Genomic DNA, 15,113 nt, shown 5'->3' with positions numbered 1-15,113 from the left:
GCCTGCCCGTGATGAAATAATGCACGGATGGGCACCTGGGGTCTTCATCCACCAATCATAGCCACATGGCCTATAACTGCGTCGGTGCGTCGTTAAACCCAACAAAATCAAATATTTTGTGTAAAATATCTAAGAAAATGTTTATATTAAAAGAACGTTATTTTCCAAAGCGAGAGAAATGTCACCCATTTCAGCGTTTAATTGCATTATCTCATGTCACGTGATTCGCTATACTGTGTTTTAAATAATCATTTTCTCCCGAAACGTTACAAGTTTATATTGATAATTAAACGTAGCTGTTTTTAGAATGTACAAGTTTGTTAACTACATTTTATGCAAACATCAATCTTATAATCAACACGTTTGGTGAAATTTATAGAAACGTTGCCCATAATTTATAATGTTTTCAATATAATTCGAGTAACCTTTTTTTCTAAAAGAAGGTTCTATGAAGAAAAGGTCTGCGGCGCATAGTATGAGGGCATTTAACTCACCTAGCAAAAGAACCCAACAGCTTTCACAGACACTTGATGAGGAGAATAAGGAAATGGAAAGGATCGCTAAACTGTAAGTTGTAATAAAATATCTGCTTTGTATTTCTTTTCATAAGTAATTCATTCACTTATTAATCAACTACTTTAAAATGGTGAAAAAAGCTTATTCAAATATCTGAAGCTTCCAAGAGCGCGTAAGAGCAATTAATTCTTTAGACCACACATGTATCATAGTAAATATAATATAATTGGACAGTGTTACAGGTGAAGATAAAGATTTCTTGCGCGAGCTTAGAGAGCTCGACATTTTCGCACGTGCCGACGAAGACCCAGTTTGTTCCATGTCAATCGACTGCTCTGAAAGTGATAACAGGAACATTTATGATGGTACAGAATACAGAACATACACCGGAATGTGTAACAATCTTGAAAACTTCTCGTGGGGTATGGCAGGCATTCAGCATCTACGATTGTTGGACAATGCTTATGACAACGGTAAGGTTCATACATCTGTGTTCACGCGGCTAAGTTTTACACTTCTAAGATATAAAAGTATTACCACGTTAAACGTATATTCAAAGTATAATATTATTTCATTCGTAAAAGTTAGTACATGTTAGATCATTTTTCTTGCCTATCACGTTCAAAGACCATGTAGACAAATAGATTAATTAACAAATAATCAAGGCCTTCGAGTGGTTTGTCGTCTAATTTATCTCTGTTCAGAGTTCAGATGCGCAGGAATTGGACCACGAGGGCGTTAATATCCAATCTGAATGACGAACCGTGGTAAATTAGGCAACAAACCATAAGAAGGCCTTGATTGTTTTCATTCTTACATGGTCATTGAAATATTCTGATAAAAATTATGCTGGGCTTAATTTATCTGCGTAGTAATGAACCGAACGTCTTGCATCAATATGACGTCGTAATTGACGTCATAATGTTCTCTTACCGGTCCGCGCGCCAACCGTTGTTTATCGCAGAAAATAAAGAGCTTGAACTTCTTCTTTGTTTAACTGGCACAAAAATCGCCATGTTAGAATATTATATTATTATGTAGTTCAGGACGTCATAACAGTGCCAAAACTGTGTGACGTCACCAAATGTACGCTATTTTAGACAAGGAGTTTCCCTCGGGAAAGACAGGAATATCTATCCCAGGCGCGTGCTCGGACAAGTGCTTTCCCCGCTAGGTAGACAAGAAAAGATAGTTATCTCCGATCTACTATTTTCAATTAGTGAATTATTTGGTTATAAGGTCGGTCTCGCTGATCAGCAGGTTAGAGCAATATAGTGTGCTTATCTCAGCCCGAGTTAATCATGGAGACATATGGAAATAATGAACATGGAATGAAACATTGTTTACTTAAGACAAGACAATTTAAAGTGCATAATTCGGATATATCAATTGATTAAACACGTGTTTTCAGGGAGATGGAATGCACGTGCCGACAGTGTTACAGGAACAAATCGCAATCCAGTCGCCCTCCCCACATCTCGAAGCGTCAGTAATGCCGTGCATACTACATCTGAGACCAAAGCTGACAATGATGTTGGAGTGTCCCTAGCTTTGTTCTATTTCATGCAGTTTATTGACCATGATATTGTGAAAACACCAGAAGGTTGAAATTTAAGAATATTAGTCAAAGTTTGATTGAAAAAAAAAACAGTTCGACTGATTTTTCAAGCAGTTGATCATATAAAGACTTCAATCCTTATTTTAACCTTTAGCCTGCTGGTGGCAAGTGGTTCTGCCTTTGCGACCAGTGCGACTGCAGATCAAGATCAGCCTGCTCATCCGTGCAGTCTGATCATGGTCTGCACTATTCGCTATTCAGTCAGTAAATTTTCGAATAATAAATGATATTGCCCAAATTGAATGATGAGAGCCTATTATAGAAATTTAGCAGGGTAAGGGTTAACAATAGTCTTAAGATGACATTAAATTATTTTATAATATGTATTCCGTAGACCCACAACATGAACAAAGGTGTAGGAGTTTTGCCACCTTAGATAATTATAATTCTCATTTCTTTAGAATCTGGGAAATGTTTACAAGTTTCCATTAGCACACACTGTCAGTGAAGCGTATATGTTAATTAATTGTTTCAGGAACTGTTCGTGACACCATAGACTGTTGTGGCTCAGACACACGGTAAGCATCATGTACATAAATGAGCCACAGCATGAAAAAAACCTATTGCAATTAGAGAAACCGTTAGCGAACAGCATGGATCCTGACCAGACTGCGCGGATGCGCAGGCTGGGCTCGATCCATGCTGGTCGCTAATGCACTATGTTGGTTTCCTCATGGTGTGGCTCAAATATTAAATGCACTACACTAACCCTCTAAAACTCAATGCTTAGTGCAATGACTTCTCCTTCTCAAGCGTTGAGGTTGTTGATTCAAACCCCACCGAAGACTGGACCATCTATATGAAACTGCAAGGACATGACTTTATTAGGTCACGTGAAAGATGCTTTGGGAATGTGTATCTCGCACTGTTATACAAAAACCTAATTTGACTAACATCCGTCATGAGAAGTCTTGATATGGCCAGCCGTTTGCGACTATATAATAAACTTACATACTCGCGAAAAGCTTACGTATTCGGTACTCATTATAATAAAAAGGTATTTATATGTAGTGTTTTTGTGTACATCAAAGTGTCATTTCTTGTTAACGTAACTTACCTTAAACTGACCTTTCAATTTTATTTGAAATAGTTATACATCGTAATTTATCTTAGGTCATATATACGACAGTTACAATTCGTGGTTTTATTTTTTTAGCAATTTTCTATGCTTGACTAAAGCATTTACTTAAGTAATATCTGATCTTTTTTATTTTGATAAAAATAGTGGCATATTTCTCTTCACGAAAATGTCATTTAAACGTACAGATATGTAACGTTTTGGTGCTTTTTCATATTGTATATAATAAAAACGTACAACTATATATTTCGCTATAACTATTAAACAATGCGAGCGATTCCTGTGAACATTACATACTCTCGTACACAAAGCTTAGGAATAATATTTTCTCTGCCTATCTTTTTTATATGACGCCAGCGTATCTGAGAGCTTTTAGCCTTTATATTGTCATTATGCTTAGTACATTTGCACTACGGTATGTTAATATTATTATAATGAATAGCTTTTTTTCTGTCCGAAGCTTTTTTGAATTACATGTTTCAGTGGTTTCGTGTGCCTATTTTCATTTAGGATTTTTTTTACGTTTTAGTGAATCTTTGTAAATTGCTAATTGGAATGTGCTGTTTTAAGAACTGTGGCATTCTGTTTAATATCTGAATTTTCTCAAATATTTAATACCATTGTCAATGAATATGTCTACATTATAGTTCTGCAATTTGAATTTGTACTTTTTATGAGATGCTTTATTTCAATGTTATTTTTTGTGTCGATTTCACCGTAAAATCCAACTCGCTGACATCTAGAGTCGTCGTTTATTGTGGTACATAGTTTAGTACATTTATTATAAGTATTCTGTATTGTTACAAATCACTATGTTTCAGGGCGTTTTGTATGCCTATTGTCATTGAGGAATCTGATAATGACGACCATTTCGAGACGGGCTATTGTATGGATGCAAGACGTTCTTTTACCGTACTGGACTGTGATGATGGTACGGCAGTGCCGTATTTGATTTATCTAGCTGAACATTTAGTCACTACATAGATTGAAAAGAGAGATTTGAGTGTTTAAGTCATTTTAGTTAACAAATAGTATATCAGTTATGACTCTAACAAGACCAGATTTATTTCTAATTTAACATTACCAGACTGAAACAGTGTGTTAATATGCAACACATGCACGGTTTTTACGTCACAATTATTACGTGATAGCGTAAAACGGCATATTTGCGAGCTGAAAAAAGAACCACACAAAACAAGAAAATATTTGATGAATATCTTCAAAGATGTAGATAGTTATCCTTGATAACGTGGTAGAATAGAAATAATATATCCCACTTGAATCAAATTATTACTTGCTGTTCAGATGCGTATTATCATGTCACTAGGGTTGTGCCCTCATGAATTAATTTCTGCGCATCTGAACCTCTAACAATGAATTTATTCAACGACAAATCATTGTTTGGGACATTTTATTTCAAAAGATTGTTACCGCTCATATTTTAAATTCTTTAGATGAAAGCACTACTTCGCCATAAAATGAATGAGAAAATAATTGTCTGGTCAAGTATAATACATAGAAGCGGCATTAAAGTTTAATTGGTGATGTTTTGTTTCCGTTGTAGACTCTGGTTTTCAAAATCAGATAAATGACATCACGGCCTATATTGACGCCAGTATGATTTATGGGTCCAGCGAAGACGAGGCTGATACGCTAAGATCAAATGTAGGGGGTATGTATCTCCAACAATCACGGTTGTGCAACACTTTATGAGCACAAGCTATAAGATTAGGTGTGACAGGTTGTCTTTGAACCTCTGAAATACAATCGTATAACAGATAGATAGATAGATATCTTTTATCACCCTATGCTATTTTAATATTTAAAGGGAAATTCGGATTGTGAAGACAAAAAAATGAGTGACATATTAACAAAAACAATGATCTTCAAAAGCGTATAATTATAAGGTATCAGTGCGATGGTATTATTAGCTCAGTAGGTAAGAGCGTTGGTCTACGGATCTCGGGGTCGCGAGTTCGATCCTCGGACGGGGCGTATGTTCTCCGTGACTATTTGATAAACGACATTGTGTCTGAAATCATTAGTCCTCTACCTCTGTGGGGAAGTTGGCAGTTATTTGCGGAGAACAGGTTTGTACTGGTATAGAATCCAGGAATACTGGTTAGGTTAACTGCCCGCCGTTACATGACTGAAATACTGTTGAAAAACGGCGTTAAAACCCAAAACAACAACAAACAACAAAATCTTATTTTACGGGTTCATTTTGTCTAAATCCTGTCAGGATATCTGAAGACGTCAACTGCCGACTTTATGCCAGAAGCCGCCGACCCCGACGACTTGCCATGTGACGTTGACGACCCATCGTTTTGTTTCGAAGCAGGTACTTTACATTTTGTAATTCTTTCTAACCAGTACAAACGACTACCTGCTATAATACAGAATGAAACAGCTACTCCGCCATTTGCTATTTTGCCAATTTCTTAAAGATTACTGAAAATACATTTATGACATTTTAGCACGTGTTTATTACAAAATGATATTAACACCATGTTGATAATTCAAAAATATGCAGTAACGTGCATGTATAATTTTATTGATTTTACTATCTCACTCCATTTGTAAAAAGTCACAAAAATATTATTAAACCAGTGAATACCACTTATAAGAATACATAGGTATTCACAATATTTTTTTATCAGAAAAAGGTCAAACATGATACAAATGTTAAATGCTCTTCTTAGATAGGGCACGCACGACAACGACGTTATTTTGTTTTGTTGTCACTGACTTTCCACATTACATTTTTGCTAGTTTGTAAAGTTTATATATTTTAGTGTATGTTTGTGACTTTTCAAAAAACTGGTTGAAGTCATAAAATCAATGAATTAATATAATGTCATGATTTGATTTTGTTGAAATTTTGAAATGTCACCAAGAACATGTTCTGATTGTAGGCTAAATTAAAAGAAAATAACATATTTGACAATATAACCAAAAATGGGTTAGCTGTTTTGTACCAAGTATAAACTGTTTTATAGTGTCAAAGACTAGGTGGCAAGTATGCTTATTGATAGCAATTATATAAAAACATCAAAGCGTTATTTTATGGGGGTTGTATCTGGTAATTGAATCGGAAAAACGGCTAAGAGTAAAATCAAACACGTGGGAAGCAAACCCGATTGCTTAAAATATTTAAATTCTCGATTTCCCTATTTATGAAAAATCTTATAAAACTTAGTGCCATTTTACATCACCATTTTATACACATGTATACAGTTTCTATCAAACAATAAATATATAATTTCTGTTTTTTAAAGGTGACACCCGTGCAAATGTTCACCCTGGTCTAACGACCTATCACACTATATTTGTGCGAGAACACAATCGTATTGCCAAGTACCTCGGTGCCATTAATGATGATTGGTCAGATGAAAGAATCTTCCAGGAGACGAGGAAAATTGTTGCTGCAGAAATACAACATGTCACATTCAGGTAGGAACTGCAATACATTAAATAGAAGTATATAAACTATAGATGGAGTATGCTCAATATTTTGTTGTTGGATTTTTTTTTTTTCGTGAATGATTTATATGGTAATATTAGTAAGTAATTCTATGAAAGACCAAAACCAATAATAAATCTGCAGGATCTCTGGGTATAATTCTGAATTGGGGGATCCGCCTTTTAAGACCAGAACATTTTTTCTCTGTTAATATTTTGAAAGCAAGTTATAAAATATAACCTTTGATTGAACCCGGAATGGACATTTCCATTTCACCGATATGTACTATCACTTACAATGATTTAATAATACCAAATTCTCATGTAGTATGAAATTTGTTTACCATCTTGCATGTGGTCGTAGTCAGTCTATTTCTACACTGTGTATTTCGTTTTACTTTGCAGTGAGATGTTGCCAGCTGTACTTGACACCGACACCGTATCGGCCTATGGTCTGTATGACACGTATTCATATAATTCCACCCAGGATGCGTCAATAATCCAAGCCTTCTCGCTGGCCTATAGGTACAATGGATAATAATCATAAATAATGAAATCTCATAGGATTTGATGATCAAATATCTTTTAAGAATTAAAGTAGAGATAGCGTATTTTGATGGAGATATAGTGTTACATTTCTTGCCGCAAGTCATTAAGTATATCATTATATTTATCGACAGTTCCTTACATAAACACATATGTCGTTAGCAATGTCCTTGGGTATTGATTAACTATAGTGGACGCAACTTGACCCCGATGGTTGACCTTTGCATTATAATCCATAATGAGGCACAGCCTATTATGTAAAAGGAGTGTACGTAAAACACGAGCTGCACGAGAAAAAGGAAATAAAAATTTGTGTAAATATAAATTAGTGTATTGGAAAGTTTCAGTTGATCAAACGTAAGTACGAGGGGTGTTCAATAAATACCCGGAAAAGTGCTCTCATTTCTTTATTTCTAGTCTCATTTTGCTAAAATTTGAAAATATGACGGATATGAACACACTGAATTCAAATACCTAAATTACAGATTTCATAACATGCACAATATTTATTTGTCGTCTCCTAGGCAACGTCATCACCTCAAAAGCGGCCCAACGTCATTATGATGCAGTCATATCACACTCAATTAATCAATACTACTCATGATTACCATTGATTCAATGTTTATCACCATTAAATGCATTTTGTAAAACACCTTCCTAAGAATAAATAAATGCTGTTCGTATGATGTTCAGGACTGTCATGTTGAAGAAATTGGACACTGAACTGATGCCCTATCAAGGAGCTCTTTAATTTATTAAATGTGACTGAACGTTATCTTACATGTCTGTAACACAAGTCATCAGCAGTATTTTCCTGGCCACCTTTAAACGTCACGTCCCACTAATAAAATTTTGTTTTCTTCAGGGCATTGTCCCTTAAACCTTTTTCAGCATAGCATTTGTCTCTTTCCTTGATTTTGGATTCAGAACACAAAATGTTATCTCACTTCTCCGTTCAACACTGATTTTCAAGCGACGACCAACTCAATATGCCTGCCATATATTTTAATGATGTCACATTTATAATTTGACGTTACTGGCGTAACTCTTACTTTTCATATCAATATTCACCCAATTTAAGAAAAGGTAACTTGAAATTATAAGTAAATGGCAAGTAATGTTTTAGCGCATGTAAAATAGAAAAAGAGACAAAATTGGGCCGGATGACGTCACATGACGTTGCCATGGGGACTCGCATTTACTTATTATTTATCCAAAGACAATCTAATTTTGACATATCAACTCAGTATTCCCTAGTCTACATTTTGTAGCATTTTCATTTATTTTTGATGATACATGAAGAATTGAGAGCACTTTTCCGGGTATTTATTGAACGCCCATCGTATATATACTTTGATACTGCACTGTATACAAACTAATTCCATATAAATATACACGGCTACCCTAAGCACCCTTGATTTCTATAATGAAATAACCAATATGAATAATCAGCGTAAGGTCAACCATCGCGGTCAAGTTGCGTCTACGATACCTGCCTTGTTTATCGCCAAAGACAATATTTACCCTCCAGGCAAATGTACATTCAATATTGACCTGTGAAGTTACTTAATATTGTCGTTTGTATATATCAACTTAGATACCACAATATGATGCCTGCAACGCTACACATGACTGAAGCAGATGGGTCATCTTACATCAACACCGGTTCTCACAACCAGGAGGACGCTTTCGAATCACCGTCTTTCCTGTTTGAACATAACTACAAGGGAGTGGATCAAATATCGCTCGGTTTTGCTTTCAACAGTTGTCCGTATGCTAACAGGTCGAGAAAACATTGACTTTTATGCAAAAAAACCCACTAAACCAGTTCCATTTTTATACGCCCGTTTGTGAAAAACGGACTATTATGTGATGGCGCGTGCGTCCGTCCGTCCTTCATGTTTCGTGTCCGGAACATAACTAAATAGCCATTCAAGTTGTTGATTATAAGTTTTATCTTTTAGTAAGTAGCGATGAGACAATGTGCAGAAAACATAAACCAGATCAGTAGGACAATATACAACGCGCATGAAACAGACCTAAATGTAAAAGGTCAAGGTCACGGCAAAGTCAAATATGTCGGTCATATTTTGTGTTAAAAGCATAACTTTATAACCATTAAAGGTTTTTACATCAAATAACTGGTGATGACACAATGTGCATAGACTTGGTCGGTAGGTAAAAGATCGAGCTCACAAAATGTGTTCCAATCTGTCCTTTGTATTTTGTGTTCGGAGCACAACTTCAAAACTACACAAGGTATTGACTTTGAGTTAGAAAAAGAGGGATAGGCGGTGGTAATGAGTTGATTCGATTAACATTACCGCTCTCTTCCCGCCCCACCCCCCATCCCCTCTCCCGCCCTCCCAACTTCTACAAAATGGCAATTCACTTTTAGTTTATTTTGCCTTAGTATTCAATCACCACCTCCACACCAAACCCCTAACAACCACATCAGATCAACCTCAGACAGACACACTAAAATACATTAAATTTTACTTCCTACACCCCCCCCCCCCCCCAACCCCCACCCTACCCTCCAATCCGATCTAGAATTTCAGAAATCATATTTCCCCGCTTTGCAGAGCTTTTGTTTATTTTATAAATCATCTGTATTTTAAAAGACACTTTATAGCATTACTTTTTGCTTTTTTTGTCAGAGCATAAGTGTTGATCGCAATATTTGCTTTGCAATGACCTGTTGGTCCTAACTTGTTCACACATCGAAAAATTGATTTTCGTCGTCCAAATATTTTCGAATTAAGTATTTGTCAACATGTTTGGTTTGTTGTCTTTATATATTAGATCTACAAAAACAATTCACTTGTGTTGGTAGTAATTATACTGCCAGCATTTCAAAAACTCTTACAATTATCAAAGAAAGTAAAGCCTTATTATATATATTCAATTAGCATATATTCACCATTTGTTTATCTGTTTCCTATTCATGTGCAGGTTGATGAACGATGCAGCCCGAAACTTGCTTTTCCTCGATGACAATGGTGATTCATTTGACCTTGCAACCCTCAATATTGAAAGAGGTCGCGAGTGGGGAACACCTGCATATACTGAATACAGATCCCTCTGTGGAGTTGGTGACGTCACCGATTGGGATGACCTACAAAGCACACATACTGATGACGTCATTGCCGCTCTACAAAGCGTATATGAGTATGCTTTAATATTAACTTCACTTTTCATTTAAGAAATAATGTATAGAAAACCGTGTTTTAACGTTATTAATACACGGAAAGATGTTATACGTCCGCGGAAGAATTTTACAAGGACATAGCCCGAGTGAATTATTCTGCCGACGTATAACCGATTTTGAGTGTATTGATTTATGTAAAACACGATTTCTGTACATTGTTTCGATTCTAATATGCCCTTTATCTAAAACAGAAGAAAAGTATGGTACCGCTCTTTCTTGGTCGCAACAAATACATTGACGTCATCGCACGTTAACGTCACGTCATTTAAGCGTAAGCATATTAGAATAAGTATTGATTACTTGGGACATGTTACATATGTATAAATGTAAGGACCACCTTTTATGCGTTCAATTTCTAATTGAAACATTGACCTTGTCATTATACGGGTAACTGCATATAGGTGGTATTTACAGCTCTCAGATTTTATCTTGTATAGTCGCCCTTGTGTACCTACGTCATAAAATGTCACCTGTGTCATGTGTTGTCAATTTGACTTGTCCATAAGGAGAATTTGTTAAAGATTACGTAGATCTATACATTTATACAACAAAAATCATGTTGTTTACACCTTGGAGAAAACTTTTGAAATGAAATTGTATTTAAGGTAGCTATATGGTAAAGCTTAATAACATGTGTAGAAGCTATATTTTTTACAAAACACAATATATATCTGAGCCGCGCCATGAGAAAACCAACATAGTGGCTTTGCGACCAGCATGGATCCAGACCAGCCTGCGCATCCGCGCAGTCTGGTCAGGATCCATGCTGTTCGCTTTTAAAGCCTATTGGAATTGGAGAGACTGTTAGCGAACAGCATGGATCCTGACCAGACTGCGCGGATGCGCAGGCTGGTCTGGATCCATGCTGGTCGCAAAGCCACTATGTTGGTTTTCTCATGGCACGGCTCATATTTCGATTCTGTTCTATTCGCAGTGACCCAAGAGATATTGACCTGTGGACAGGCGTAGTAACTGAGACCACTGTAGGTACCTCTATTTCGGGTCCCACACAGTCATGTCTTGTTGCCAAGCAGTTTGCAAACTTAAAATATGGGGACAGGTTTTGGTATGAAAGTACAGTTTTTTCCGCGGGTAAATAAACTTAGTCAACCTTATTTATGATTGAATCAATTTTCAGATAGATATTAAAGGATCATGTAAAGATTTTGAGACCACCCCTCGGGTAATTTTTTTTTATTTTGGAAATTATACTTGACAGACCCGTAATATTCATAGAATATATACGGCATTGTTTAGAAGAAGTAGAAAATACTTTCTATAGAGGTCACCTTATTAGGTAATATGTATTTTGTCTTACAACACATGTACTTTGACTGTCCACATACTATTTTGTAGAAAATATCAAACTTTTTTTTAAAACATGTTTTCCTCTAATTCGTTTTGTCATACTTATCTCGGTACTCCGGGTAAAGCAAAATAGTTAACTTATATATATTTTGAAACATTGACTGGTCTGGATCCATGCTGGTCGCAAACGCACTATGTTGGTTTTCTCATGGCGCGGCTCAAATTGTTCATATCCGATTAGTTTCTCAGTTTCATTTAAGAGAGATTAGATTTTTCATTTATATTTAGATGAAAGTGTCTCCTTGTAGCAGTGAACGCAATTCGCAACTTTATAACGCTGCCGCATTGAAATATCACGCCATAAACACGTGTCCCAGTAATATCCTGTTAATGCCCAAGAATGTCTAAGAATGAATGTGATATTAATAATGATGAATGTGATATTAATTAGGTTATGTTATAGTGTAAATTGTATTTAGATGTTGTTGTTTTTCAGAAGGCCACATTTAAAATTAAGATGTATCATTTGTACTTTGTACTGATCTATATCTTCATGTGCTACCTTCTAATAATAAAGATGTTATTATTATTATTATGATCATTATTATTATTATTATTATTATGCCTCAGTCAAGCGAGAAAGCTACTAGTCCCATTTTCATGTCTTTTGTTTGACGCGACACCCCTCCCCTCCCCACCCCGCTCTCGTAGCGGACGCTCTACAATTGAGTTACCGAGGCGGTTATATTAATTTGCTATCAAATATGATGTAAATTTAATGCTTTGCTTATTGCTTTGTAGATCAGCTGACGGAGATAAAGAAAGTGACATTGAGTAGAATCTTGTGTGACAATCTCGATATATCTAAGATGCCAGAGGAAATCTTCAAAACATCGTCGACATGGTAGGTGTTTACAGTTACGCTTATAGACTACGTCTAAACCTTACAGAAGAAATGCTAACGGCTTGAGTATAGGGAAAAAACTCGTAAAACATTGATTTAAATTTATCGTTGTTGTCATTCATTAATATACTGAGGTGCATTTACTTTATATAAGTATTAAAAATGTGACCTTATTTAATCATTAAACGACATATGTCACCAGGAGATTTGTACAAGAAAATGTCTTTTGAAATAATGAATATTTGTAATGAAAAGGCAACATGTCATGTCAACAGATGTTTGGTGAAATCTAAATAGATCTTACAATATTGTAATTCAAACGATATTTTCAAGTTTCATTTATGGTGATGGGTCTTATAAGGAAAGGCCAGTCGAGATTTAATAATAATTTTGTTTGTTTTTTTTCTATGTATTTAACAATTTTCTGAAAACGTTTATATTTGCATAGAAATCAACGAAAATTTGTTTATTTGTAAATGTGCCGCAACCACGTTTATAAATTTAGCGAAATGTGATTTCAGTGATAATGATTACTGCATTTCTTATATTTTGAACTGTGAATATTAATCCGTAATGCACTTTGAGTTGTCTCAGATTAATACACTTGAACATCTTCTTATAGGGTTGACTGTTCTTCCTTTGATGCAATGGACCTGAGCCAATGGGGAACAAGCAAAAAGTAAGCTATGGAACAAACAACTGAAAATGAAAGAGACTGAAAAGCCGGACAGGATTAACCACCCCAAAGACTGTTTAACATTTAACTTTGCAATTTCTGTTACATATTCTATGCGTTTTCCTTTTACTTTCTCTGTAGCTATATAGCATAATAAATTTTTCATAAATATCTGTGTGTGATTTTAAGCTTGTTAGATCAAAGTAAAGGTGCATTGCCGACCACAATCGGATAAGATGAACAAACTAGTACAATTTGACTATCCTTGAAGATACATGTTTTTTTGTTGTTTTTTTTGTAACTGACTGTTGATATTTCATCTATAAATGATACCCTCACCAAACTTTGTTGGGGAAGGGGTCTATATATGACTCATTTTGTCCTGTCCGCCCATATCCCGTCTCGTCCAGATATCATTTTGAAACTAGCAATATCTTTTAGAGTAATAGGACAAGCGCGAATACCATTTCCCTTTCCCATGACCCAGACTTTTGTTTTGAAAAATGTTTTCCTCATAGTCACAAAATTGACATTCTTTCAAAAATTACCATTTCGCAATCTGAAAATTGGTTCATACTACCGCGGACTGAGGCTTCACTATTATCACTGTTAGCTGCATTTGTATGTACCGACTACAGCATCTTATAAATGGCAGATATTGTTTATAGATTTCAAGAAAACATAGAAATACAAGATTACTATAAGTTTTATTTCTCTCACCTCTCTATGTTAAGGTGATTTCTGTTTCTTTTCTCCGCAAAGCATTTGCCTTATTTTCATTACACCATCTTACAGACATAACATGATAGGATTAAGTTTGTCATTTTGGTAGTATTTTCACCATGATATAACTCATCTTACACAAGATCAGGACAATTTTGGGCATCTTCTTTGATCATTACCGTTCTCCATCCCACATCCCCCACTCTACCCCGCTCTGCCACCACCCTGCCCTCGCCTAACACAAGTGCACATGTTGTTGTTAAAGGAAAATTAAATACATGTTTAGAAAACAAACCATATGTCATTTGGCATTGTTATAAAATGTAAGTCAAAATATCTGACAGAAGTAAAAGTGTCACTTGTTTGGTATAAAAAACAACAATATATGTGATAACATTGAAAAACAACGAAATCGATTAATCAAAACGTATATTTAACGAGATAGTCAGTTGCTACAGTGGCACAAAGGTGACATGCGATTTTTTTTCTTCCAAAAAAATAGTCGCCAAACCAAAAAATCTATGTGCACCTTTTTTTCTTTCTTTTTTTAATTGTATTTATTTATTTATTTATTTATTTATTTATTTGGAAAACAATCGCGAAACCAAAAACGATGTTCATTATTTAAATATAGCATATTCCTGTTTTAAAGAGATAAAGAAAAAAGTTAGACGTATATAGTAAATTGTGCGTTAGGTTATCGTCTCACGAAAAAAAATCCCCCTAAAAATCGACTTTGACATTTTAGTTACTATGCCTATATCACAGGATAAAGTGCTGTGCTCAATGCATTGTAAGAGTCAACTCTTGCCTGATTTAAAACTTACTTCTATAGTTGTCAAGGCAGAGTTTATATATAGTGACAATTACATTGCCGGCAGTTTTTGTTATATATTGTAATATGCATATAAAACTTAAATTTTCCAACTCTAATATGTATTCTAATCAACAGTTTTTTAAAGCCTATGCTACAAAATGGCAATATCTTTTTTGTAATATATTCTAATATGCATATAAAACTTAAATTTTCCAACACTAATATATATTCTAATCAACACTTTTTTAAAGCCT

General features: G+C 35.1%; 1 protein-coding gene across 1 annotated transcript; it reads left to right on the top strand.

The window, feature by feature from the left end:
* The first annotated feature begins 299 nt into the window (after nt 1-299).
* Nucleotides 300-14,449, top strand: LOC128559537 (peroxidasin homolog pxn-2-like). The gene is made up of 14 exons (XM_053551508.1): nt 300-567; nt 751-989; nt 1,928-2,119; nt 2,610-2,652; nt 4,034-4,143; nt 4,777-4,884; nt 5,455-5,553; nt 6,491-6,665; nt 7,080-7,199; nt 8,818-9,003; nt 10,176-10,391; nt 11,366-11,523; nt 12,541-12,643; nt 13,266-14,449. The coding sequence occupies exons 1-14, from the start codon at nt 449-451 to the stop codon at nt 13,324-13,326; spliced, it is 1,929 nt and encodes a 642-aa protein (XP_053407483.1). The 5' UTR covers nt 300-448; the 3' UTR covers nt 13,327-14,449.
* Nucleotides 14,450-15,113: the final 664 nt, after the last annotated feature.

This window comes from Mercenaria mercenaria, chromosome 9 (genome assembly GCF_021730395.1).
Source record: "Mercenaria mercenaria strain notata chromosome 9, MADL_Memer_1, whole genome shotgun sequence".
In the NCBI taxonomy this organism is placed as follows: Eukaryota; Metazoa; Mollusca; class Bivalvia; order Venerida; family Veneridae; genus Mercenaria; species Mercenaria mercenaria.
The sequence above is the reverse complement of the archived record's forward strand: the minus strand, read 5'-3'. Positions and strand labels throughout refer to the sequence as shown.

Coding starts and splice junctions, on each gene's coding strand:
- LOC128559537 (XM_053551508.1), top strand. CDS start 449: ATGAAGAAAAGGTCTGCGGCGCATAGTATGAGGGCATTTAACTCACCT. Junction 9,004..10,175: donor AGTTGTCCGTATGCTAACAG/GTCGAGAAAACA, acceptor ATTCATGTGCAG/GTTGATGAACGATGCAGCCC. Junction 10,392..11,365: donor GCTCTACAAAGCGTATATGA/GTATGCTTTAAT, acceptor TTCTATTCGCAG/TGACCCAAGAGATATTGACC.